The following is a 25,726-nucleotide window of genomic DNA, read 5'->3' as shown; positions in this document are numbered from 1 at the left end:
GCCAACTGGCACGGTTTTCAAGCAGCCATCAATCATCTGGACTGGTCTCCCATCTCTACTGCCTCTGACATAAATTCTTCCTGGGAATTCTTCCAAAGCAAACTGCTCTCTCTCTCATGCACAGATTTATCCCATCTCATCTTCTGTTGTCATACCCTTCCTCCCGTCCATGGTACACGGAATCTTGTGGTGAGGCTATTGCCCAGAAACAACTTGCTTTAGTCTCCTGGAAAGCAAATCCAACGGAAGGAAATCTCATTTCCTTTCACAAAGCCCGAAACAAGTGTGTGTCCACCCTCAGGAGAGCCAGGAAACAATATCTCTCCGTTCTCAGGACCGAACTCTCTTATCTGTCTCCCTCTTCCAAATCCTGGTGGCGTCTGGTCAAATCTGTTTCTGGTGTTTGTTCCCCCTCCATCCCCTCCCTCACCTCAAATGGCCACACGGCTGACTCCGCACGTGAAAAAGCTGAATGCCTCAACTCTGTGTTTGCCTCTAAATCTTGTGTCCCAAACCCATCCCTCTCTGTACCCACCGTACCCAGTCGTACCCAGCTGCTCCTGGACTCTGTGTCCTTTCCTCCTGACAAGGTGGAAAAGTTTCTGTCAACCCTCGACTCGGATTCTGCAACTGGACCTGACGGCATCAGCCCACGGGTCCTAAAATCCTGTTCTTCCGCTCTTTCACTCCCTCTCTCTGTTCTCTTCACCCTCTCTTTTGCTCAAGGTCATCTTCCATCTGCTTGGAAATCTGCCAACATCACCGCTTTGCACAAAAAAGGTGCAAAAACAGATCCCAGCAACTACAGACCAATCAGCCTTCTCCCAATTATCAGCAAAGTCATGGAATCCATCATTGCTTCAGATATGAAATCTTTCCTCTTCTCCAATGGCTTGATCTCTGATCATCAATTTGGTTTCAGACCAGGAAACTCTACTCTGGACATGCTACTTCTGCTTTCTCAACAATGGATGGAGGTCCTCAATGCCAAACAGGAAATTAGAGCAGTCTCCCTTGACATATCACGTGCCTTCGATACGGTCTGGCACCCCGCTCTGCTCACCAAACTCTCCTCTTTTGGTATCCATGGAAATCTCCACGCATGGCTGGCGGACTTCCTCTCTAGTCGTAGTCAACGTGTGGCCCTGAATGGGTTTCTCTCATCTCCTCTTCCTGTTCAGGCTGGAGTTCCACAAGGCAGTGTTCTGGGCCCTGTGCTTTTTCTGGTCTTCATCAATGATCTCTCTGACTCTCTTGAAAATCCTCTGTATCTCTTTGCTGATGACTTTACTCTCTGTCGCTCCATTCTTCATCCCTCAGATCGGCAGTCTGCAGCCTCCTCACTCTCTGCAGACCTGGACAAAATCACAGACTGGGCAAACAAGTGGAACATGTCTTTCAATCCTGACAAATCTCACACTCTTACGATGTCTCTCCGAAAAGACCGACTGGACAACCCTCCCATCCACTTTCTGAATAATCCTCTCCAAGAAGTTCTGTCACTCAAGCTTTTGGGGCTCACTATCTGCCATGATCTTTCCTGGGAAAACCACATTTCAAATCTGGCCTCCAAAGCCAGTCGCCGACTGGGCATCCTCCGTCGTGCGAAGTCCTTCCTTGGCACACCTGAGCTCCTCACCACATACAAGGCTTTCATCCGCAGCTCAATGGAATACTGCTCTCCCCTCTGGGCTGGTGCTCCTGCCTCACCTAGCTCGTCTTCACGCTGTTGAAACCAAACCGTTCAGAATCATTGGAATCTCCCGCGATGAAGCTACCTCCGAGGGCCTCTCACTCACTCACCGCAGGCAGGTTGGTGGTCTTTACGTCTTCTACCGACTCCTCTCTGGCCTTGCCCCCCCAGCTCTCTCTGGGCTCTGTCCCGCAAATATTCCAAAAGGTCGCACAAGATCTGCCTGCAACCCTCTTATGGTCAAACTGCCAAAATCAAGACTCTCTGCTCACCTTCACTCCTTCATGCCTCTTTTCTCCCGCCTCTGGAACAAACTCCCTCACTCTCTTCAATCCCACTCCACCCTCCAGGTCTTTAAAACAGCTGTTCACCACCATCTCTTATCTTCCCCCATCCAAAACCTTGATCTTTTCTACCCCCGCTAATTTCACCCCAATTCCACTTTTTTGAAATACCAACTTCTGTCCTGGAAGTTCTTGGTGTCCTTGTGTTTTATACTTTTCCCTCCCCCCCCCTCCCTTCCCATGCCTCCGCCCCCCAAGCCCTCTCCCTTCCACACATCTCCCTGCTCTCAAATGTTGTGTTTGTGTGCTTCCCCTTCTCTCCCCATCTTGTTTTTCCGCTCCCTCTTTTTATATATTTTGTTTGTCTGGTTGATTTGTTTGTGAAGTAAATGTTAGCTCTTTCACGAGCCTCGATTAGTATACAAAAAAAACAAAACGAACAAAAAAAATTATCAAGTACTCCCAAAGGGGAACAAAAGCATGATAATGACCATCGGTGAAGTGGTATACCAGCCATAAATGTTTTAATTGAATGCCTTAACCTAAAAATCAGAAATTGCATGCACATGATCATGACCCATTTGTCTTGAAATATGAAAGTTATGACATCGTAGGTCACATGGTTTGGCAGCCATATTGGATTTAACCTAAAACCTGAAAAAAACATCTTCTCACAAATCACCAAAGCTATCGACTCGAAACTTTACGTGTATCCTCGACTAGGCATGGCGATTAAAAGTTGATTACGAAAATGTCATTGGTCATAAGGTGTGGCAGCCAATTGGATTGAAGGAAAATATTAAATAATTATATCTCAGAAACTGCTTAACCTACCGATGTAAAACGTTACTTAACCGACCCACAGAATCTTGTTTCTCACAGTCTGAGAGTCCTTTAGGTGCTTTTTTGCAAACTCCAAGCGGGCTTTCATGTGTCTTTCACTGAGGAGAGGCTTCCGTCTGGCCACTCTGCCATAAAGCCCAGATCGGTGGAGTGTTGCAGTGATGGTTGTCCTTCTGGAAGTTTCTCCCATCTGCACACAGGATCTCTGGAGCTCAGCCAGAGTGACCATCGGGTTCTTGGTCACCTCTATTACCAAGGCCCTTCTCCCCCGATTGCTCAGTTTGGCCGGGCGGCCAGCTCTGGGAAGAGTCCTGGTTGTTCCAAACTTCTTCCATTTAAGAATTACTAGGGCATGCCCGTACTATATCTATATCTAAAATTATATCCCCCCCCTCTATTTACATGAAATGGTTTGGTCCAAAGCGAACGGCTTGCGAGTACGGTGACAATCCCCCCCCCCCCTCTATTTACATGAAATGGTTTGGTCCAAAGCGAACGGCTTGCGGAGTTTGGTAAAGAAATCGCCATAGCGTGCACAAACGCGCAGGAAAGCGAAAGAATCGCAAATTAGTTTTAATTAGTTTTAAAACATATACACAAAGAATTAAGTTAAGCACCCCTACACAACGAATTAAGGTAAGCACCCCCTAATATATATTCTTTGTGTATATGTATACATTGGCATATATTCTAAGGTATGTGAGATCAAATAATGATTGGGAATGGAACAACCTGCCACAGCAACGCATACGACGGCTTACAGGGTCTATGAGACGTAGGGTTGAGTCAGTGATCCGATCACGTGGGTCCTACACACGTTATTGACGCAAAGATCGCTAGAGGTCCTCTCAGAACAATGACTGTACGTTAGAAAACATAAACGTCATCCACACTGTCCGTGATGGACCTATAGCTCCATACTTAAATTGAGGTGAAAATATGCCTAAAATTCCCAAAAAATTTCACCTTAAATTATTCAGAATAAAATATTGAAAACGGCATGATTGTTATGTTTTTATGTGACCATAATATCACTTCTCCAGAAAATATAGCAATATCATGGGTATATTACACTGTTTTGACGACAACAAACTTGTAATGTGCGAGGTTGTAAAAAAACGGGGGGGGGGGGGGGGGGGTGCTTAACTTAATTCTTTGTGTATAGTTTAACGCCAACATAGCGGCAACATAGTTTGCCAACGTGAAATAAATGAATACGCTCTCAAATGTGCCGTCCGAGGCAGAGTCTGTTCGCCACGTTCGGCACACGTGATAACTCGCTGCTCTCTGATTGGTTGAATCGTTTTTTGGACATAGCTCGGTAACTACTTGTCCGATTAATATGAAACGTTGAAAAGGCACATCCTCGGGTCCCCAGCAATATACCTGGCAAGTTTCAAGTATATCGGACCCGTGGTCGTCGAGAAACAGCGTTCACAGACAAACACACAGACACACAGACACACAGACACACAGACATACACACATACACACACACACACACACACACACACACACACACACACACACACACACACATTACTGGAATTATAGATAGATTAGTTTTAAAACATAGTTTAACGCCAACATAGCGGCAACATAGTTTGCCAACGTGAAATAAATGAATACGCTCTCAAATGTGCCGTCCGAGGCAGAGTCTGTTCGCCACGTTCGGCACACGTGATAACTCGCTGCTCTCTGATTGGTTGAATCGTTTTTTGGACATAGCTCGATAACTACTTGTCCGATTAATATGAAACGTTGAAAAGGCACATCCTCGGGTCCCCAGCAATATACCTGGCAAGTTTCAAGTATATCGGACCCGTGGTCGTCGAGAAACAGCGGTCACAGACAAACACACACACACACACACACACACACACACACACACACACACACACACACACACACACACACACACACACACACACACACAGAGATTACTGGAATTATAGATAGATAGATGGAGGCCACTGTGCTCTTGGGAACCTTCAATGCAGCAGAATTTTTTTTGTTGGTTTCCCCAAATCTGTGCCTCGACACAATCCTGTTTGAGCTCTGTAGGCAGTTCCTTCGACCTCATGGCTTGGTTTTTGCTCTGATATGCATTGTCAGCTGTGAGACCTTATATAGACAGGTGTGTGCCTTTCCAAATCATGTCCAATCAATTGAATTTACCACAGGTGGACTCCAATCAAGGTGTAGAAACATCTCAAAGATGATCAAGAGAAATCTGAGGCACCTGAGTTAAATTTCAAGTGTCATAGCAAAGGGTCTGAATACTTGTGTAAATGTGATATTTCAGTTGTTTTTTTTAAATAAATTTGCAAAAAATTTTGAAATCCTGTTTTCTCTTTGTCATTATGGGGTATTGAGTGTAGATTGATGAGGGAAAAAAGGAATTTAAACGATTTCAGCATAAGGTTGCATCATAACAAAATGTGAAAAAAGTGAAAGGGTCTGAATATTCTGAATGCACTGTGTATGTGTATATATATATATATATATATATATTATTGGTTTTTTTTTTTTGGTTTTTTTTCTTCGTCTTCTTCTTGAGCTCCTTATGTTGCACAGTCAAAATGGTGATGAAAAGTTTGGTTCATTACAGTGCTTGTTGTGTTCGCTAATCTTGACACAATCTCATGTTACATAAACACTAGTTTACACGTGCACTTTGAACCATTTGCACTTATTTTATTATTTCCCCCCTTTTTGTTAATTTGTTTAAATTCTTTTTTCCTCTTGTGTTTGGCTTCCAAGTTCAGGCGATATGAGATTAATTAAAATGGCTCGAGCTCACATGCTTTAATATTTGTTCACTCAGTTGTTAAGTCGTTCTTCAGTGACTCCTCTGTGGTGGTGTGCTCACTCCCACTTCCAAGTTGATGAAAAATCAAAAACATTGTCTTTGGTGTCGTTTTTTTTTCTTTCTTGGATATTGTGGACATTGCTAATAGTCCAAGCATTATACAGATTGACCTCAAACTAATTGCAACAGGAACTCTCTCAACTGTTTCATAATCAGGAAAGTGTCCTCTTAAGTAATCATATTTAAAGTCTTAAGTAATCTGACAAAGGGGGGAGTATTGAAAAACACCTTGGGTGGAAGCTGACTAAATCAAACACCTTGACTTGCTCACAGTTGCTCTGACTTTTTTTAGGGAAGCTCCTTTCCTTGTACCACCATATCCACCATAGCTATGTATTGCAACCAGAGTCTAGCAGTCCTCGAAGACTTCAAGGATTCGGTTTTGCTCTCAAGTAAGTCATTGATTCTGGCCAACACATTCGCCCGCCAAACTTGATCTGTAGACATTGAGTCACCCATCAGATTCTCAAAGACACCACCTTCGGTCATGCACAGATAAACTTCAGTGTTGAGTTAATGCATGTTGCATCACTGGAATGCATGTTGATCATCAGAAGAAACATAGAAACGTCACAGATGATTTACCACGGTCGTCAGTGATGCACAAATTGCATCAATCCAAACCATGCTGGCCTTGGTGATCCTAACATGATGCAAGGCATCCAGAGAATACGGAGATGCATTACAGGGTCATAGGCCTTCACATCTGGACACCTTTTAATATATTGTGACAAAAGTCATCCCGTAACTTCTCTGTGATACTGAATCTTAACTCATCCCACCATAGATAAGTCACTGGGTGTGACCTTTACCCTGAGAATCGGGTTGCTGGTTTTGGTTATAAGGGTTATGGCACCAATCATCCCCATACCATGGAAGGTATCATGACCATAAGCCGAGGGTCAAATCTTCCCCATTCTTTTCTGCTGCTGCCGCCATAGTGCCGATCGCTCCCCATGGGCCGGCCTTTTCCCTCTTGTTTCTGTCTCTCTATTCCTCTCTCTCTCTTCCTCTCTCTCTCTCTCTCTCTCCCCCTCCTTCTCCCTCTCTCCCTCCCTCTTCCTCTCCCTCTCCCTCTTCCTCTCCCTCTCCCTCTCCCCCCTCTCTCTCTCCCTCTCTCTTGCTCTCTTTCTATAACTCTGTCGTGGCCCTGACTTCGCGAAGGTAGGGTACACCATCTTGGATGTGGGGATCTCTGGGTCGTTCCTGGGAGATTGAGCGGCTGTCTCCATGCTGCAAGCTTGTTCAAGAGAACTGTCCAGGGCTATACTACTACAACAACAACAACAACAACAACTTAAACTTTTAATATGTCAGAGGGAACTTAACTGAGTATAAAACAGCTGAGAAACATTCTGTTGCAGTTTCTTTGAGGTTGACCCTATATTTTTGCATAAAGTCCTGGACTATAAAGGGATAGTGATGTACAATTGGTCTTCTTGTTATTGGCACAATTATAGTTGTTGTTGTCGTAGTTGTAGTTATCTTTACCCATTAAATGAGAAGTTTGAAAAATTACTTGTTTTGAATCTGTGAAGGAGGTTTGTATTTGCACCTGTGCACAGTATTGTGGAGCCATGTGCCATGAACTTTTATTCGCATACCATTGGTGCCCTTCGGTCGTATTTGTTTGGGCTTCAAAACTGTGCCGCTTGGCTACACTTACAACATATGAGATGGTATGTGCCTCCTTGTGTAGACATTTCCGACATCCACTCTCTGCACTCGGACCATTCAAACCAGGAGCAGCCACTGGGAAATAATCATTCTCGGTCTCCGCACAGTGCTGGCCATGGGTCTGGCCTCTCGGACAAGGCAGGTGATCAGCCAGATGACACGTGAGTATCTTTTTTCTTTTTTCTTTTTTCTGTTTGGGTGAGGATGGGATTGAGATTGTTGGGGGCGGAGGTCAGTTACTTTTTTAATGTACATGTATCATGTACATTGAACATCATAGGCAAATAATCATACACACACTGTGCGTATGAACATCATAGGCAAGACACCTGGCTTGTGAATGCTCCTGGCTTGTGCATTATATGACCATGCCAGTTTGTTAACAAATCTAGTGGTATTTTTTCCTCTACCAATCATCCTTTAGAGGTATATTTTGACAAAATAAAGTGGCTAAGGGAATGTATATTCCTTACCTGCATGTGACAGTTTTTGAGATTTTATTATGGTATTTTTGATGCCATGTTCACTGCATGGGATGTTTTGATATGCTGTGGCATGTAAACAGAGCCTTAGTTAATTGCCCAGCCCGAGTTGTTCACATAACATGTTTGTGTATACCGTGTTGGCTTCTCTGTAGTTTGACTGTGGATCTGAACAGGCTTGTGCATGTGAAGAATGCCAGGCACTTGATGAGGGAGTTTTTTTGTATTATTCTTTTTGGTATGCGAGCGGACGTGGTCCAGTTGGTTTTGTTTTGATTTGCAATGTTTTTCTCTTCAAGAAGGATTTTTTTGTGAGTGCATTGGTAGGGAGAAAGGAGGTTTGCCAAACAATGGCAAAATAATTAAATAGTTGCCAGGGTTTCCTGTGGCTATTGCCAGCAATGATTATTTCTCAGGAAGCATGATGTGCGTTTTCAGATGCAGCCGATATCAAATGGTCTTGACGTGACTGTTAGGAATGGACGTTCTCAAACTTTGCTGGTTTTTACCTTGGCTTCAAATTTAATTACCCTGCACATGTGAAGCAAAAAGTGCAGTTGAGCAATTGGTTCACTGTCTGTCCGTCTGTCCGTCTATCCACAAACATCAGTTTATGATTGAGTAACAACTTAATTTCAATTGAATATTGTATTTTGAACATTGATCGGAAAACGAACCTGCAGTTTAGTAGTACATTAAAAAAAAAAACACCGTTTAGAGGCCATTTTTCCCCGCAAAGCGGGGGTTGGCCTTTTCGGGGACCGTGGTAGTTGTTGTTTTTTGGTCCCCTTTTTGAAGCAATGTTTTACGGCCGGATGCCCTTCCTGACGCCAACCCTTTTTGCTGCCTTCAACGACAAACGGAATTACCAGTGAACTGGTACTCAATTAGCCGACCTCGGAAGGATGACAGGCTGAGTCAACCCCCCTGGCATTAATTCGGCGATCGACCGAGATTCGAACCCAGGATCCTAGGATCCTAAGCCGGCACCCTAGCCGCTAGCCCAACACCAGGGATCGACACCCTGAAACACCATCAAACACCCAACACCAGTAGTACATTGGTGGACTATAATTCATCCCAATCGCACATGCGCAGAGAGGAGCGAAATAATTTTCTTACTCTGCCTGTCTGGAAGTCAGAGGATTGAAAATCATTCCAAACAGGAAACTTTCTGTTTTAACTGAGTTGTAAAGGACACTTTCAACAGGCATTAATAACTAATGTAACGTCGTGGTAAATAATGTGGTGTTATAGCCACTGTGTCAACAGTGGTGAACTTCCAGAAATAATATTTTTACACAACCTTTAAAATCTTTATTTTATTTAAATTTCATTTTATACTTGAACACTCTCAAACACAAATCGACTTCTTATTACTTCCAAAAACCTCCAATTTTGCAGAACTTGGACATATTCAATAAGGTGGTGTATAAGACACTGCAACAACAGTGCTAATCCTCTTTTTTATACAACCCTTAAAGTCATCGTTTTATTTCAGTTGAATTATAAACTTGAACACTGCGTGGGGTAAGGCGTTCCATGAACTCTCTGGTTTTGACATCTTACTTGTTCACAACATGTTTGTTGTCAACATGTCTGTCGAAGACAATTGAGTCTTGTGGCTTTTTGCTTTCCAGCTTCAGTATAGGTGGTTATTTATGAAAATGAGGTCATGTGGAACCCCACACCCTCTCCAAAAAAATTCTGGTTACATAGGCCTCAATTTCCAGAGTTTTCAGTTTTCAATGTGGTGTGTGGTGTGGCTCTTGTGTTTTGCCACCCTGATTGGTTATTGTACAATACTTTTGTGAATAATCTGCCCCTTTCCTTTCACAAGTACGTGTCATGTGATTGCAAAATTTAGCCATGTCATATGATCTTGAGCAATATGAAGGCCCAGTTGAGTTTTATCTGTGATTCGTTGATTAATGAACGTTTGCTGAAAATGTGATTTCTCAGGTTCAGTGCATTTCATCTAGAGAAAGTTTGATGGGTGGATAGAAGCCAGGCAGGCAGGACGGGGTAGCACATATGCAAGGGGTGTGCGTTTGTATTGATGGGTTGGCAAGCAAAGACGTGATTCTGTTTGGAGGGATATGAGGGATTGGAGGGCGAGGAGGAGGGTTACTGGGGAGAGGGTAGAAGCACATTTGCTGGCTTTACTCAGATTAATTTTCACTTTCATATCACAAGAGGAGCCAGCAACAAGTTACTCTGGTACACAACATGGAGTGAAAATTTGTGTTAAACATCTAATAGACAGTTGATAATGGGAAAGTCATTTTTTTTTTTTTTTTTTTTTTTTTTTTTTTTTTGTATACAAGATCGAGGCTCGTGAAAGAGCTAACAATAATCACAAAAAAGACAAACCGACACACAAAACACAAAAAAACAAGGGGAGCGGCAGACAAGATGGGGAGAGAGGGGGAAGGACACAAACACAACATTTGAGAGCAGGGACATCGGGAGGACTTGGGGGGAAGTGGGAGAGGAATAAAACATATGAACGCTGCAAGGACTCTGGGGTGAATTACCGGGGGTAGAAAAGATCAAGGTTTTCGATGGGGGAAGATAAGAGATGGTGGTGAACAGCTGTTTTAAAGACCTGGAGGGAGGAGTGGGATTGAATGGAGTGGGGGAGTTTGTTCCAGAGGCGGGAGAAAAGGGGAATGAAAGAGTGAAGGTGAGCAGAGAGCCTAGACTTTGGCAGTTTAACCATAAGAGGGTTGCAGGCAGATCTTGTGCGACCTGAAGGAATATTTGGGGGACAGAGCACAGAGAGAGCTGGGGGAGCAAGGCCAGAGAGGAGTCGGTAGAAGACAGAAAGACCACCAACCTGCCTGCGGTGAGTGAGTGAAAGGCCCTCGGAGTTGACTACATCGCAGGAGATTCCAATGATTCTGAAAGCTTTGGCCTCAACAGCGTGAAGCCGAGCAAGGTGTGAGGCAGGAGCACCAGCCCAGAGGGGGGAACAGTATTCCATTGAGCTGCGGATGAAAGCCTTGTATGTGGTGAGGAGCTCAGGTGTGCCAAGGAAGGACTTCGCACGACGGAGGATGCCCAGTCGGCGACTGGCTTTGGAGGCCAGCTTGGAAATGTGGTTTTCCCAAGAAAGATCATGGCAGATAGTGAGACCCAAAAGCTTGAGCGACAGAACTTAACTTAACATTAACTTAACTTAACTTAACTTAACATTGCCGGAGAGAGTTAGGGACGAAGTGTAATTATTCGAATAAAGAAGCTTAAAGTGAGTTTATTTGTAGTTGGTAATAAGATCCACTGTGTATGCAAGAGTTTAGGCCTAAATATCAGCTAAATAGGAAATAAACCTGAACTTCAAAAACTGATGATTATTATGTGTCGTATTTGTTGAAGGGTGGGATGGCACAGGTAAGCAGTAAATGTAACTTGTGTGAATTTACCTGTAGTTTCTGTGGTAGCAGTCACGTCTTAGTTTTGTGGGTCCCTTATTGGTTGAACAGAGCACGTTAATTGTGGTTTATGCCATGATTGGTTATTGTACAGACTCAAAGTTGGCCATTTTGTCACCGAAAGTTGCACGTTCTCTGATGATTAAAACTACAATGATCTCCCAAATGTTAAACAAAGCTTCAGTCTTGAACTTTCATTTCGACCTCATCTTGAATGCAATATAACGATTAAAACTGCCTTGGAAATGACAATTTTCTGTGATTGTTTTTTTGCGTGCATATAGGCGAAAAAACAATGCTGGGCACAAAATGCTGAAGATCGGTGCCATTCCCACACCCTTTGTCACTGAGCAGGATTGGGTACCCAATGCCAAGGTTGTAGAAGAGTCCAGAGCTACACGTGTGGAAGATAAAGCCACTCCACCTCCTGGTCTGTGTCAGGGTTGCTTTGGTGCCGCTTACTAGGGGGACGGGGTGGGGGGGGGGGGGGGGGAGATTGTGGTTGAGTGTTTGTGTGTTAGCATAGTTATTTCGATTATGTTTCTGCTTTGAAGGCTCTTCAGGGAGGCATTAACATTATAGTACATAACAATTGGCATTGGGGGAATTGGAGAATGATTTAACAAAATTTAAAAACAAAGCACTTTAAAAAGGCTATTGTGGCACAAATCTTTGGTTTGTAATGCATTTCCTCATTTCGATCAAGTGGTCCTAACTTAAGCTGATGTGCTTGATCAAGGATAATTATTGCTCTGAAGATTTTGATGTCATCTGTGGCTAAAAATGAAAATACTTGAGTGTTGAATTTTAGATAATTAATTATTCGTGTACATATTTGAAGGTGATTGTACAACAAACCTCTGAAAATCTACGATGTTTTCAGGCTGAAATGCATCCCAGTCTTGCTCCTCGATGCTGCCATGTGCATTACTGATTGATATGGCCATTTGTCTGCCATATAGTTTTCTCTACTGTGCTTTTTTTCAGACCCAAAGCCAGTGTTTGCCCAGAGTGGACAGCCAGACGTGGACCTTCCAGTGAGCCCTACTGAAGGGTACCAGCCCCAAGACGATGAACAGATGTTCAGGTGAGCAACTTTTGCCTAGTCAGAGAAGTGGGGGAGGCAGCTTGAAGAATCTACCTTGTCGCGAAGGTGTGATTCCATTTGTCACACAGTGTGTTACGAGTAATGTATACACATACTAACTATAGGTTCTCCAAGTGAAATGATGTACAAATCTGTTCTTTTATAATTCGAGTTTTGCTAATGCTATTGTGCCTCACTCTCCCATCAGCCCCACAGTTAAGCTCGTCCGGTTCTGTAAGGGGGACAGTGTTGGCTTGCGCCTTGCAGGTGGCAATGATGTGGGCATCTTTGTGGCTGGGGTGACCATGGGTAGCCCAGCTGCCGAACAGGGTCTACAAGAGGGTGATCAAATCCTTGGGGTGAGTTTGCTTCCACTGTGGAAAGGAAAATGGGTTGGGGGAGGTGAGGGAGTTGAATTATCTCCTCTTTTGGAAATGGAATAAAATAGGGAGAGTTGGGTCAAAGGTGGAGGGGACGTGGGGGAGAGGGGTAGGCGTATTTGTCATGAAAATATTAGGTTGCAGTGGAAATTATGCCTTATTTTATTTAAAATGATTCCCTTCGACCAGGAAGTACTCTCTGTGAGCTTTGGCATGGTGCTGATATCTCCATTGCATGTAACAGGTTAATAATGTGGACTTCAGGAACATAGTCCGTGAGGAGGCTGTGCTGTTTCTGCTGGATCTGCCCAAGGGAGAGGAGGTTACAGTGCATGCACAGCGCAAGAGGGATGGTCAGTATGCACGCCTATAGATACTCTTTCTCTAATGTGCTCAAAAGTAGGATTGAATTGATGTATTAGGAGTGTTTGGCGAAGGAGGAACACTATCACCGTATTTCCTTCACATCAATGCTTAGTGTGTTCTGGGATAGCTCGTGCAGCATGGTAACAAAATGTGTTTATTGTGGGTCTTTTTTATTTTTTTCAAGGATTGAATGAAAATTATTATAATAGTCAGACTTCAAGCAACTCACCCCCATCACATCACACCTCTGGGGGTGAGTTGCTTGAAGGATGAAGTGGGACAAATCGTTGTGGACCCAGATGGAATTAAAGGAAGATGGAAAAGATATATGGAAATGCTGTTGAATACAGAGAATGAATGAGATGGCAACATAGAGAGTAACCCAGTTTTAGGACCGGCAGAGAAGATAACTGAGAAGGAAGTTGAGGAAGCGATAAAAGCAATGAAGAGTAGAAAAGCGGGAGGACCAACGGGAGTTGTGGGAGATATGTTGAAGGCAGCAGGAAGTTGGGGTGTGAAGAGAATGACAGAGATCTGTAATCTAGTGGTGAAAGAAGGCCGCATTCCAGTGGATTGGGAACTGAGTACCCTCGTCCCTCTATACAAGGGGAAAGGTGACACTCTGGAGTGTGGCTCGTACCGAGCGATAAAGTTATTGGAGCATGGAATGAAGGTATTGGAAAGGGTGTTGGAGAGAAGGATAAGGAAGAAAGTGAAGATCGACGAAATGCAGTTTGGATTTATGCCAGGAAGAGGAACGACAGACACGCTTTTTATTGTGAGGCAGTTGCAGGAGAAGTACATGGAGAACAGGAAGAAGTTGTTTCTTGGGTTTGTTGATCTGGAGAAAGCATTCGATAGGGTTCCACGCAAAGTATTGACATGGGCAATGAGGAAGTTAGGAGTGGAGGAATGGTTGATCAGAGTAGTGATGGCAATGTACAAAAGAGCGCGCACAGCTGTAAGGACTAAGGACGGGAACAGTGGTGAGTTTGAGGTGAAGGTGGGAGTGCATCAGGGGTCGGTACTAAGTCCACTACTATTTGTAGCTGTGATGGAGGTGCTGGCTCAGAACGTAAAGGAGGGTTTACTGTGGGAGTTGTTGTATGCAGATGATCTGGTGTTGATTGCGGAAAGTATGGATGGACTGAAGGAAAAGATGAACACGTGGAAGGAATGTATGGAGACAAAAGGTCTGAAGGTGAATATCGGAAAGACGAAGGTGATGGCAAATGGTAAAGCATGTGGTGAGGTGGAAAGAACTGGGAAGTGGCCCTGTGCTGTGTGCAGGCAGGAGTGAACTCCATTCAATGTACAATGTGCGCTGAGTGGGTTCATCAAAAATGTAGTGGTCTGAGAGGGTCATTAACCAGTGTGGCAGCTACATTCAAATGTAAGCTGTGCACAGAGGAAGCTGCACATGGAGGGAATGTTGAGTTGGATCTTGGAGACGGCGTGAAGTTGGAAGGTGTGAAAACATTTTGCTACCTCAGAGACATGCTGAATGGAGAAGGTGGATCAGACTCGGCAACGGTTGCTAGAGTGAGATGTGCATGGAAGACGTTTCGGGAACTGAGTGGCGTGCTGATGAGGAGGGGAGTGTCTTTGAAGCTGAAGGGAAAGGTGTATGCTGCATGTGTGAGAAGTGTTGTGATTTATGGGAGCAAGACATGGGTAATGAACGTAGAGCAGCAACGAAGGTTGGAAAGGGTGGAAATGCGAATGGTTCGATGGATGTGCGGAGTATCGTTGAGAGAGAGGAAGACAAATGATGAATTGCGAAAAATGATGGGAATAGAGCCTGTGATTGATGCTGTGAAGAGGAACAGGTTGAGATGGTTTGGTCATGTGTTGAGGAAGGATGAAAGTGACTGGTTGAGAAGAGTGATGGAAATGAATGTAGAAGGAAGTAGAGGACGGGGAAGACCGAGAAAGACTTGGCTAAAGATGGTGGAAGAAGAAATGCGGGCAAGGGGGTTAACAAGGAGAGATGCAGAAAATAGGGCAAGATGGAGAAGATTGTCATGGGGACCGCAAGGCTAACCCCCGCTCTAGCAGGGAAAATGGCCTTAAAATGCATGTTGTTGTTTTGTTGTTGTAGTCAGACTACAAACAAGGATCTTAGAACGAAAACATTTCCTTTGAATTGATGCTTATCCTGATATTCAGATTTAATGTACTCTATTTTCATTGTTCGTCACTCGAAAGAATAAAACATGCTGATGATGGTATAATCAGAACATCATTTAAAATAGTAGGATTACATAATTTAAACATTGATTTATTTTTTTAAATCTGTTTGCATATAGTGAGTGCTCTCTGTCTGTCTGTGTGAAATGCCTCCATTTTTGCCAGTTTGGGACACATTGCATTGTGTTGATCTGTGAGTGTTAACAATTGCAGGTTCTCCCATCTTTCAGCGCACAGTAGCACAGCACAGTAGTCTGTCCCTCTTCCTGTTTGACACAAAGAAACCTCGCTTAATTTTGGGATGGGGGGGGGGGGGGTGGTTGGGGGTTGGGAAGAGGCCTTATTAGGGGAAGAAAAAGCTTTCAGTTATGCTTTCAACAAGCTTCGGTTTCCACTATTTCCTGTCATGCTCCCGTAAAACGTTGACGTGCGACCTTTTTCTGGCAAATAAAACTACTGCATTAAAATACATCATTCGATTTGTTCAAAAGAGTTGTATTACACAAAAGTGTTTTCATCGATTGTATAAAAAGCATTGGGTTTACAATTTCGATCAGCTTCGATTAATCTGTTATTTGATCACTTCCTATTTCTTAGCACTCATATTCTCATAGCATTAGTTGGTGGCATAAACATTCCACGGTGTCCTTCATTAAGAGTAGGCGAGTTATCGCTGGTTTTCTGAACAAATTACAAATTTCTGGTATTAACAGGGGGAACTGCATCAGCAGCACTGCCGCACCCCCAGGAAATGATGCTACCCAAAGCCATGTGCTGCATACGAAATAAGAAGAAGAAGAAGAGTATCTGTTTAAAAGACCCGTCTGCCTTTGGTCAAGTACAGTGGGATACTTGTATAATATTTTAGCACGCGGTGCTACGCGCGTGACTTGCTACCAAGGAGGAAGCGGACAACTCGGTAAGTTTATAGTTCTTTATTCCAAAGAGGTCACTGTAGCACTGGCGCGCTCCGGGATGCGCGCCCGGTGTATATCCTGAGGCCACGCCTACCCCTCGGGCGTGGCCGCCGCCCACTTGGTGCGCGGAATGATGTCACCACGCCAGTGGGCTTTCGTGTCCGCCACACGCGCCCCCCCCCCAGAATTCCCGCGCACCTGGAGGGCCAGTTTGCGGGGCAAACGGATGACCCGGCCGAAGCGCCCTCTGGCGACCGGCGGCGTCCGGGGTGCAGGGATGCCAGGTGGGATGCCCCCGGCTGTACCCGGGATGGGTGCCGGACCGGGGGGCGGGCATGCCTGCGGTGCTGGGCGGTGCCGGGGGTCCGCCCGCAGGGGGGCGGCCCCGACGAGGGGGCCGAGCCACCGGCGGTGGGTGGTCCACGTCGAGGTGCGCCGGCTTGAGGCGGTCTATGGAGACCCGGTCAGGAGTGCCGCCGATGTCCAGGGTGAAATGTTTCACCCCGGTCTCCAGCACGCGGAAAGGCCCGTCGTACGGGGGCCGCAGTGGTGTCCGGTGGGCGTCGTGCCGGACGAAGACGTACTCCGTGGTGCGAAGCTCCGGGGCTACGTGTGTCGGAGGGTGCCCGTGGTGCCCGTGGTGCGCCGTCGGCACCGGGGTGAACCTCCGGGCGGTCTCCTGCAGCGCAGAACGCTCCTGCGCCGCGGACCAAGGTTCCTTGGGGTCGGGGAGGAACTCGCCCGGCACCCACAGCGGTTGTCCAAAGACCAACTCCGCCGCGGATGCGCGCAGGTCCTCCTTGGGCGCCGTCCGGAGGCCCAGCAGGACCCAGGGGAGCCTGTCGACCCAGCCGCCGTCGCGGAGGGTGGCCCGGAGCGCGGCCTTCAACGAGCGGTGGAATCGCTCACACAGGCCGTTGGCCTGGGGGTGGTAGGGCGTGGTTCGGTGCAGCTGGACCCCGAGCCCCCGCGCGACCGCGGCCCAGAGCTCCGAGGTGAACTGGGGGCCGCGGTCGGACGAGATGTCCGAGGGGGCGCCGAACCGGGCGACCCAGGTGGCGATGAACGCCTGCGCGACGTCTGCCGCCATCGTCGCCGCCAAAGGCACGGCCTCCGGCCACCGGGTGGTGCGGTCCACCATGGTGAGGACATGGGTGAAACCCCGCGAGGGGGGCAGAGGTCCCACCAGGTCCATGTGAACGTGGTCGAACCGACGTTCCGGCACCGTAAACGGTGCCAAGGGGGCCTGGGTGTGTCGGTGCACCTTTGCGCGCTGGCACGCGAGGCACGTCCTGGTCCAGCCACGGACGGCCTTCCGGAGGCCATGCCAGACAAACTTGTCGGCGACCAACCGCTGGGAGGCCCTCGTGCCCGGGTTGGACAGGCCGTGGATGGCGTCAAAAACCTGGCGCTGCCAGCCTGCTGGCACGATGGGGCGAGGCCGCCCGAGGGAGACGTCGCAAACGAGGGCTGTGCCCGCGCCGTCGAAGGGCACCTTGGTGACGCAGAGGCCCGTGACGGCGGTCCGCAGGGCCTGGACCCCAGGTTCGGCAGCCTGGTCCGCTGCCATCCGGGCATAGTCGATGCCAAGGTGGACTGCGTGGGCGACGGCCCGGGAAAGGCAATCGGCCACCGGGTTGTCCTTTCCCGCGACGTGCCGGATGTCCGTCGTGTCCTCGGACACGGCCGTGAGGTGACGCTGTTGCCGGGCCGACCACAGCTCCGCAACCTTGCCCATCGCGAAAACCAGCGGCTTGTGGTCGACGAAGGCCGTGAACGCACGGCCCTCGAGCAGATGGCGGAAGTGCCTGACCGCCAGGTGAAGCCCAAGCAACTCGCGGTCGAAGGTGCTGTAACGGCGTTCGGGCGGGCGAAGCTGCCGGCTGAAGAACGCCAGCGGTTGCCAAGCTCCATGCACCCATTGCTCGTACACTGCGCCCACCGCGTAGTCGGAGGTGAGGGCGATCGGTGCATCGAGCGCCGGGTGCGCGAGCATGGTGGCGTTGGCCAAGGTGAGCTTCGCGCCCGAGAACGCCGCGTCCATCTGCTCGGTCCAGGTAACGTCACCTTTGCCCGGCTTCCCTCGAAGGGCCTCGTGTAAGGGGCGCAGGAGCTGGGCGATGCGGGGCAGGAACCGATGGTAAAAGTTTACCATGCCCAGGAACTCCTGGAGCCCTTTGTGCGGGGGCGTGGAAACCCCTTCACCACCTCCACCTTGGCCGGTAGGGGGACGGCCCCGTGCCTGGTGACGCGGTGCCCCAAAAAGTCGATTTCAGCGACACCGAACCGGCACTTGGCAGGGTTCACGATCAGGCCATGCTGGCCCAGACGTTCGAAGAGCGTGCGGAGATGGTGAAAGTGCTCTTCGCGGGACGCGCTGGTGACGAGGATGTCGTCCAGGTAGACGTACAAAAAATCCAAGCCGCGCAAGACGCTGTCCATGAGGCGCTGGAACGCCTGAGCCGCATTTTTCAAACCGAAGGGCATCCGAAGAAATTCGAAAAGCCCGAATGGCGTGATGACAGCCGTCTTCGGGATGTCCTCCGGCCTGACAGGGACCTGATGGTAGCCGCGTATGAGGTCCACCTTTGAAAATGAGGACATATTCGCCAAGCGGGCGGAAAAGTCCTGAATGTGGGGGATGGGGTAGCGGTCGGGGGTGGTGGCGTCGTTGAGGCGTCGGTAGTCCCCGCACGGTCGCCATCCCCCGCCGGGCTTGGGCACGATGTGGAGCGGGGACGCCCACGCGCTCTGGGAGCGCCGCACGATGCCGAGCCGCTTCAGCGTAGCGAACTCCGCTTTAGCTACGGCGAGCTTCGTCGGCTCGAGGCGGCGTGCCCGGGCGTAGACCGGTGGCCAGGCGGTGGGGATGTGGTGTTCCACCCCGTGCTTGACGGTCCCCGCCGAGAAGGTCGGCCGTGTGAGGGCCGGAAAACCCGCGAGGAGGCGGGCGAATTCGTCCGCTGTCGGAAGCGTACAGATGAACCTGGCCGGAACGGAACCGCTCAGCGAGCCGCTCGATGAGCCGCTCTGTGAGCTGCTCAACGAGCCGGGCAGCGCACACGCGAGCGAGCTGAACGTCTCAGCCTGGACAAGCCTTCTGCGCTTTACATCCACCAGTAATCCATTAGCACATAAGAAGTCCGCGCCGAGCAGTGCCATGGGCACGTCGGCCAAAATGAACGACTAACGGAAAACCTGACCTCCGAACCGCAGGGAGAGACAGCGTTTTCCATACGTGCGTATAGACGTACCATTGGCCGCAAGCAGCGCGGGACCTCGGCCCGCGGTGTGCTTGTTGGACGTACCGGCAGGAACGACACTCACCTGTGCTCCCGTATCGCACAGGTAACGGCGCCCGGACAAGGTGTCCGTTATGTACAGCAGGCTGTTGGAATTGCCGACGCTCACCGTTGCCACCGAGCGCCGGCTCGCCCGTTTCCCGACCTGCTGAATGAGCATGGCGGGCGACACTGCCGAGCCTCGTGGCCGAACCTGGCGTGGAAGAAACACCAGGCGGACAGTTGCGGCATCGGAGGCCGTGGTTTTCTTCGCGGCGGTGGTGGTGGTGGTGGTGGTGGGTGGGGCGTGATGGCGGACACGAGGTGCGGTGCATCGGGGAAAGCTTCGGGAGCCTCAGGAGCGGCAACCGCGCCAAGACTCGCCTGCGTGTCCAAAGCCGCGTAGTATTTGTCGGCCTCAGCAGCGAGCGCACGGGGTTCCGTTAACGCGGAACCAGCAAAAGCGATGCGGACTCGTGCTGGCAGCTGGCGTCGAAACAACATGCGGAATAGAGCGTTCGGGGTTTCGTCGCCCATGAGCGCCAGCATATGGTCCATACGGACCGACGGTCGCGTGTCCCCGATCTCGGGGAGGTCCAAGAGGCGATCGGCCCGTGCGTCCACCGTAAGGCCGAACGTGGTGAGGAGACGCTTGACCGCCTCATACTTGCCGTCGGCAGGTGGATCCCTTAGGACCGATACGACGCGGGTGGCCGTGCCGGGCCCGAGGGCGGAGACCACGTGGCAGTACATGGTGTCGTCCACCATGATGCCTCGAAGTCGGAACTGGGCTTCTGCCTGCAGGAACCAAACTTCGGCTTGTGACTCCCAGAAGTCAGGGAGCTTGATGGAGACCGCGTTTGTAGCCATTGTTGCGGCGGTTTCGGGGAGTCAGCGACGGCTGACTCGAATGTCGGAGTCACCAATTTAGCACGCGGTGCTATGCGCGTGACTTGCTACCAAGGAGGAAGCGGACAACGCGTTAAGTTTATAGTTCTTTATTCCAAAGAGGTCACTGTAGCCCTGGCGCACTCCGGGCTGCGCGCCTGGTGTATATCCTGAGGCCACGCCTACCCCTCGATGTGGCCCTTTCTTTTATATGATACAGAAGCTCAGTTTATAGTTCTTTATTCCAAAGAGGTCACTGTAGCACTGGCGCGCTCCGGGCTGCGCGCCTGGTGTATATCCTGAGGCCACGCCTACCCCTAGGGCGTGGCCGCCGCCCGCTTGGTGCGCAGAATGATGTCACCATGCCAGTGGGCTTTCGTGTCCGCCACAATATGTCAATTATAGTTTTCCATATTGGTTTCTCAACTTGCGCTCGTCGTATGGCAACGGATTTTGTCCACCAAAGGCAATGCACTGGCCAATGCTGTATGGTTTTATGAAGTATATTGTGTGACTGTGAGTTGAGGGCCTGTGATGCCATTACTATTGTGTAAAACGACTTGGTGCACTCCGACGTCGATGGTCATGATCCCAATGTGACGTGCTGCTTTGGCCTTGATGTCCTTTGTTTGTTTGTTTTGCAGTGTATCAGCGTATTGTAGAATCCGACGTGGGCGATTCCTTCTACATTCGCACACACTTTGACTATGAGAAGGAGTCTCCATACGGCCTGACGTTTTCACGCGGTGAGGTATTCCGTGTGGTGGACACGTTGTACAATGGGAAGCTGGGGTCATGGCTTGCCATTCGTATTGGCAAGAACAACCAGGAGGTGGAGCGTGGCATCATTCCCAACAAGAACAGGTACTTTATTGTGGGGAGGATACGTGTCTCTGTTGTGTGTTCCTTCCTTTTGTATAGTTGGAAGGATGGTATTTGACCTTGGATGGGAGGTATAACTTTAACAACCTGACGTCAGGTCAAATGCTATCCATTGATGAATCCTTGTCGCAGAAACCAGTCATTGCTTCTCATGCAATGGGAGTCCATGTTTTTTTTGGAGAGTAAGCTTATTTAGGAACCTGCCCGGGGCCCCCAGATCCTCTTCGCAAGCGTGATGTAACTTTCCTCTGGGGCCCACAAAAAGGTCCTGGTCTTGAGCGAGTTCCACAAACCTCACCCCATGAGGAAATGTCTTGAATGGTCAAACGAAGGGTTGTATTTGTCTTGGAGTTTTTTATCATCTGGTTTCATTTTCTGTTCGAGTCAGATAGCTAACTTTGTCGGTTGAAAGCTGTTTAACAGAAATGGTAACAATTTCATATAGCAATTCTAGAAACCTTTTACGAGTGTTTCCTGGTCCCTATCTAGGGTAACTTGGGTCTTGTTTTGATCTCTATGAAGGTGAGTGTGTAAAATGAAAGTGTTGCACTAATTTAGAAATGGTTACATGATGAAAAGGTTTGTGGTTTAGGAGAATCATGTAGAATTTATAGAAAGAAGAATTGGTTTGGCCACTTTGGCATTTGGCAGACTTCAGAAGATATGGAAGGCCAAAGATCTTTTGAGACGGACATAAATATGAATACAGGGTGTTCCAAAAAGACCTGGACAACTTTGGTTGTTAATATATTTAGTACCACAAATGGTGCAACGATACCCTTTCTTTTATATGATACAGAAGCTCAGTTTTCTTTATTTTTAGGTCTGGTGGTTTAATGTAAAAGAAAATGGCGACTCGACAGGAGAGCTCAGTGCGTTGAATAGTTAATCGAAACGAGATACGAGACACAAGTTCAATGTAATTTCCGTACAATGTATGGAAGGAATCCGCCATTGCGGACTAGTATTAAAAAGTGGTACTGGAGGTTTAAGGAGACCGGAAGTTGTCAGAAACAGAAAAATACTGGTCGACCAAGCCACAGGTGCAGCAGATGTTGAACGAGTTCATTAATCATTTCAACAATTTCCCAGAAAATCAGACACGCATCCAGAGAACTGGGACTACCAACCACCAATGTAATGTACGCAGGATTTTACATAAAAGACAAACTTTATGCCAATAAGGTGCAGATGCTGCAGGAACTCAAACCAAATGATGGACCCAAACGCAAGGTGTTTGCCTTGGACATGCTCAGTTGCATAGAGGATGACGAAGATTACCTGAAAAAGTTCATGCCCACAGACGAAGCTTGCTTTCATCTATCGGGGAAGGCCAACAACCAGCACAACGTGAGGATCTGGGGCTCTGAAAACCCCCACGTGGTCATTGAGACAGTCCAAATGTCAATAGTCCAAAGGACACATCCGCGACAATCCAAAGGTCAATGTGTGGTGTGGCCTTCTCTGTAGGTCCGTTTTTCTTTGCGGATGATTGTGACCTCAACAATTTACAAGAATATGTTGTAAGGATTCGCCTTCCCACAGATTGAAGACCTCCATCCCAATAGAATTTTTCAACAGAATGGCACCGCCTCAAGTGCCGCCCTCATTGGGCTTTAGTTTGAGCCGTCGTGCATGAAAAATTTCCAGGTCGCTGGATTGGCCGAGACAGACCAACCACCTGGCCCCCACAATTAGCAGACATAACCCCACTTTATATTTTTTTGTGGGAGTTTGTCAAAGATGTCTACAACACCAAGGTGGCAAACCTGCAGGATCTTCATTCTCGGATCACAGCTGCATTCGTACTGGTAGACACAAACATGCTGAGCCAAACGTGGCAATAACTCGTGGTACCGCCTTGATGTCCTGCGCGCGACAAACTGAGCTCACATTGAAGTGTAATGATGGTGTGCACAAAACTTTGACAAGTCTCTTTCTCTGTTCAGTTTGTATCTGCCAAGTCTTATCATCTTACTATAATTCACCAAATGTCTGTCTATCCATTCGAAGGTACCACAAAAACGGCTCAACTGATCGCAACGATATTTTGGGTGGGTATTCCTGGGACCCCTGGGAGTAAAATAGGCTATATTATTTTTCCAAGTTTTCCAATTTTTCACTTTTTCCAAACATGATGGAATAATATTTACCGATTATGAACAGTGATGTGGCTTTTGTTGAAATTCTACAAATACTGTTTATTCTACGTACCAGGACAGAGTAGATAGATTCCTGACGAACTCTTCCTATATAAACGTGCGGCTCCGAAGTAACATGGCAGCGTATGCAAAGCGACTGAGAAACAGGTGTAGCGGCCGCTTCCGTGTTACAGATTCGGCGCACACTCTTCACACATAAACGTGCGACTGAGAAAGACGTGTAGCGGTCGCTTCCGTTTTGCAGAATTCAATCTTTTTTCAAAATGGGCGCCATGTACTGTTTAGATTTTGATGATTTGCATGTGATATGATTCAACGGATGTTTATATGAATCGTTTAAAATAAAAAAAAGCCTTCAATTTCTGATATTTTGCCTTTTCATTTGGGCCTCCTAATTGAGTAGGTCTTTTAATACTGCTAGTTCTTTTAATAACAATACAATTTCCTGCAGTTGTGTTCATTCACCTTTGCCCCAAAGCAGTACCAATTGCAAATTACCTGCCAAAGGTATTAAGTTCATATTTCCACAATTGAAAAAGAATTGTGGAATGCTAATTCTGGTCCGATTTTGGAGAGGATGTTTTGCACCTTAAGTGTTAATTGCTTATTGTGCATGTCCAGATAACGGATGAATGTGCTTTGCTTGTTAAATTTGCAGGATTTGTATCTGCTCATGATAACGAGCTATATTCTGAGATTACTGCAGAAAAATCCCACTGTGTAAAATTCACCCTCTTATGGTACAAGAATATGCAAGAATGTACTTGGACAGAGGAGGCTATTTGGCCTATCATGCATGCATGTGCTCTATCAACGTCATGTTAATCTCATCGATCAGTGTATTGACTTAACTTTGTGCTCGAGTTGCCTGGTCGTTGTATAGAATCATAAAGGAACACTTTCTCCTGACCTTCTTGGACTAACCACAACTTGGGTAATTTGACCGAGTAATATACATTGTGTCCTTTGAATAGTTATCCATGTTTTATTTATTATATACAACAAGTATACACAACTTTCCAGTTGAAAGCTGTATATGGAACAGTTAAAGGAATGTTTGAAGTTTTTAGTACTCAACATGTCCACCTTCTCTTTCGATTCATGTTCATTTTCTTTTTCTTTTTTAATGAATGAGCTGCTCATGAATTACTTGATTCAACATTTCCCAACAAACGGATTGGTTGTGGTAGGGCCCATTGCTTGCCCCACTACCTCCCCCACCCCCCCACCCCCTCTTGCCAAGATTGGCAGACTTGACTCCTTGTGATTTTTTTTTTTTTGTGGTTTCATCAAGGACATAGTTTATGCCATGTGCACACGGTCCTTGAAGTAGCTATGAGATCACATTCACTAATGCTATTCGGGGCATATCCCGTGCCATTTGTGCAAACGTTATGGACAATTTCGTTCAACATCTCCAGACGTGCATTGAAGGTGGGTAGTTGAGTACTGAGCAAAACTTTATTCGATGAATAAAAAATGGGAACCTATTTAAGGGACAACCCTCTAAGTAGGAATACCCATTATTTGGAGACATTTGAACGGACTGCTTGATCTAGCTGATATTGAGTGCCTCGCATGGTCTATTTATGTGAAACGCTTGCCAATACAGTCTATTTTGGCTCCTCTGCCCAGGTGGCATTCATAATGCATTGCCTTTTTTGAATCAAGCATGTGTTTTTGATTTAGTGTCGCAGAGCCGCAGCAAGCCAAATTGTATTTATTTATTTGCACACTGGTGGGCTGTCGGCACATTGGGCGCCAGTGTTTGATTGTACTAGTTGGAAAAGCTTTGGCGGAGAGGAGTTGCTTGCATTCTACAGAGAGCATTTGTCTTGTGCCGGCTCGCTATCATTCCTCAGCATTCACCTTTGAGGTTTGACCGAAAATCTTGTGCCAACCCAAAGATCTGCATTGTACATTGTACCTCTGACTATTTAATAATTTGAGAAGTTTTTTTTATTATTACCATTTTTATTATTATTATTATCACTAGGGCATTGCCCGTACGTGGGTGCCCGTTCCTTGCCAAAAAAAAAAAAAAACGCTACCCGTACGCTCTACCCCGCCCGTACGCCCGTAAACAAAAAAAACAACGCTCTTCGCTTCCGCCCTTCGCTCTGACTGAATTGGGAAAAATAATGCGCATAAGAAAACGAATTACGAACCGTAATGGCGGTCAGCTCGTAACGCGCTCAGCTCCGCTCGTCTCACATCGGCCACGCCTACGCAACAAAGCGTTCTGTGATTGGCTGCCGGAAGTGAAGTCGTCAGTCCGGAAGTTCGCA

The 25,726-nt window shown here is 47.4% G+C and overlaps 1 protein-coding gene across 4 annotated transcripts in view; it reads left to right on the top strand.

Moving 5' to 3' along the window:
- The window catches only part of LOC137422167 (tight junction protein 1), a 200,503-nt gene that overhangs the window by 73,975 nt on the left and 100,802 nt on the right, over positions 1 to 25,726 (top strand). For all 4 annotated transcript variants that reach the window (XM_078772224.1, XM_078772222.1, XM_078772221.1 and 1 more), the window contains exons 9-14: positions 7,392 to 7,530; positions 11,570 to 11,715; positions 12,273 to 12,372; positions 12,581 to 12,731; positions 12,997 to 13,105; positions 21,039 to 21,258. In XM_078772224.1, the coding sequence (XP_078628350.1) occupies positions 7,392 to 7,530; positions 11,570 to 11,715; positions 12,273 to 12,372; positions 12,581 to 12,731; positions 12,997 to 13,105; positions 21,039 to 21,258 (865 nt within the window). The remainder of the gene's footprint in view (positions 1 to 7,391; positions 7,531 to 11,569; positions 11,716 to 12,272; positions 12,373 to 12,580; positions 12,732 to 12,996; positions 13,106 to 21,038; positions 21,259 to 25,726) is intronic.

This window comes from Myxine glutinosa, chromosome 2 (genome assembly GCF_964187855.1).
Source record: "Myxine glutinosa chromosome 2, kmMyxGlut1.1, whole genome shotgun sequence".
NCBI classification, from domain to species: Eukaryota; Metazoa; Chordata; class Myxini; order Myxiniformes; family Myxinidae; genus Myxine; species Myxine glutinosa.
The sequence above is the reverse complement of the archived record's forward strand: the minus strand, read 5'-3'. Positions and strand labels throughout refer to the sequence as shown.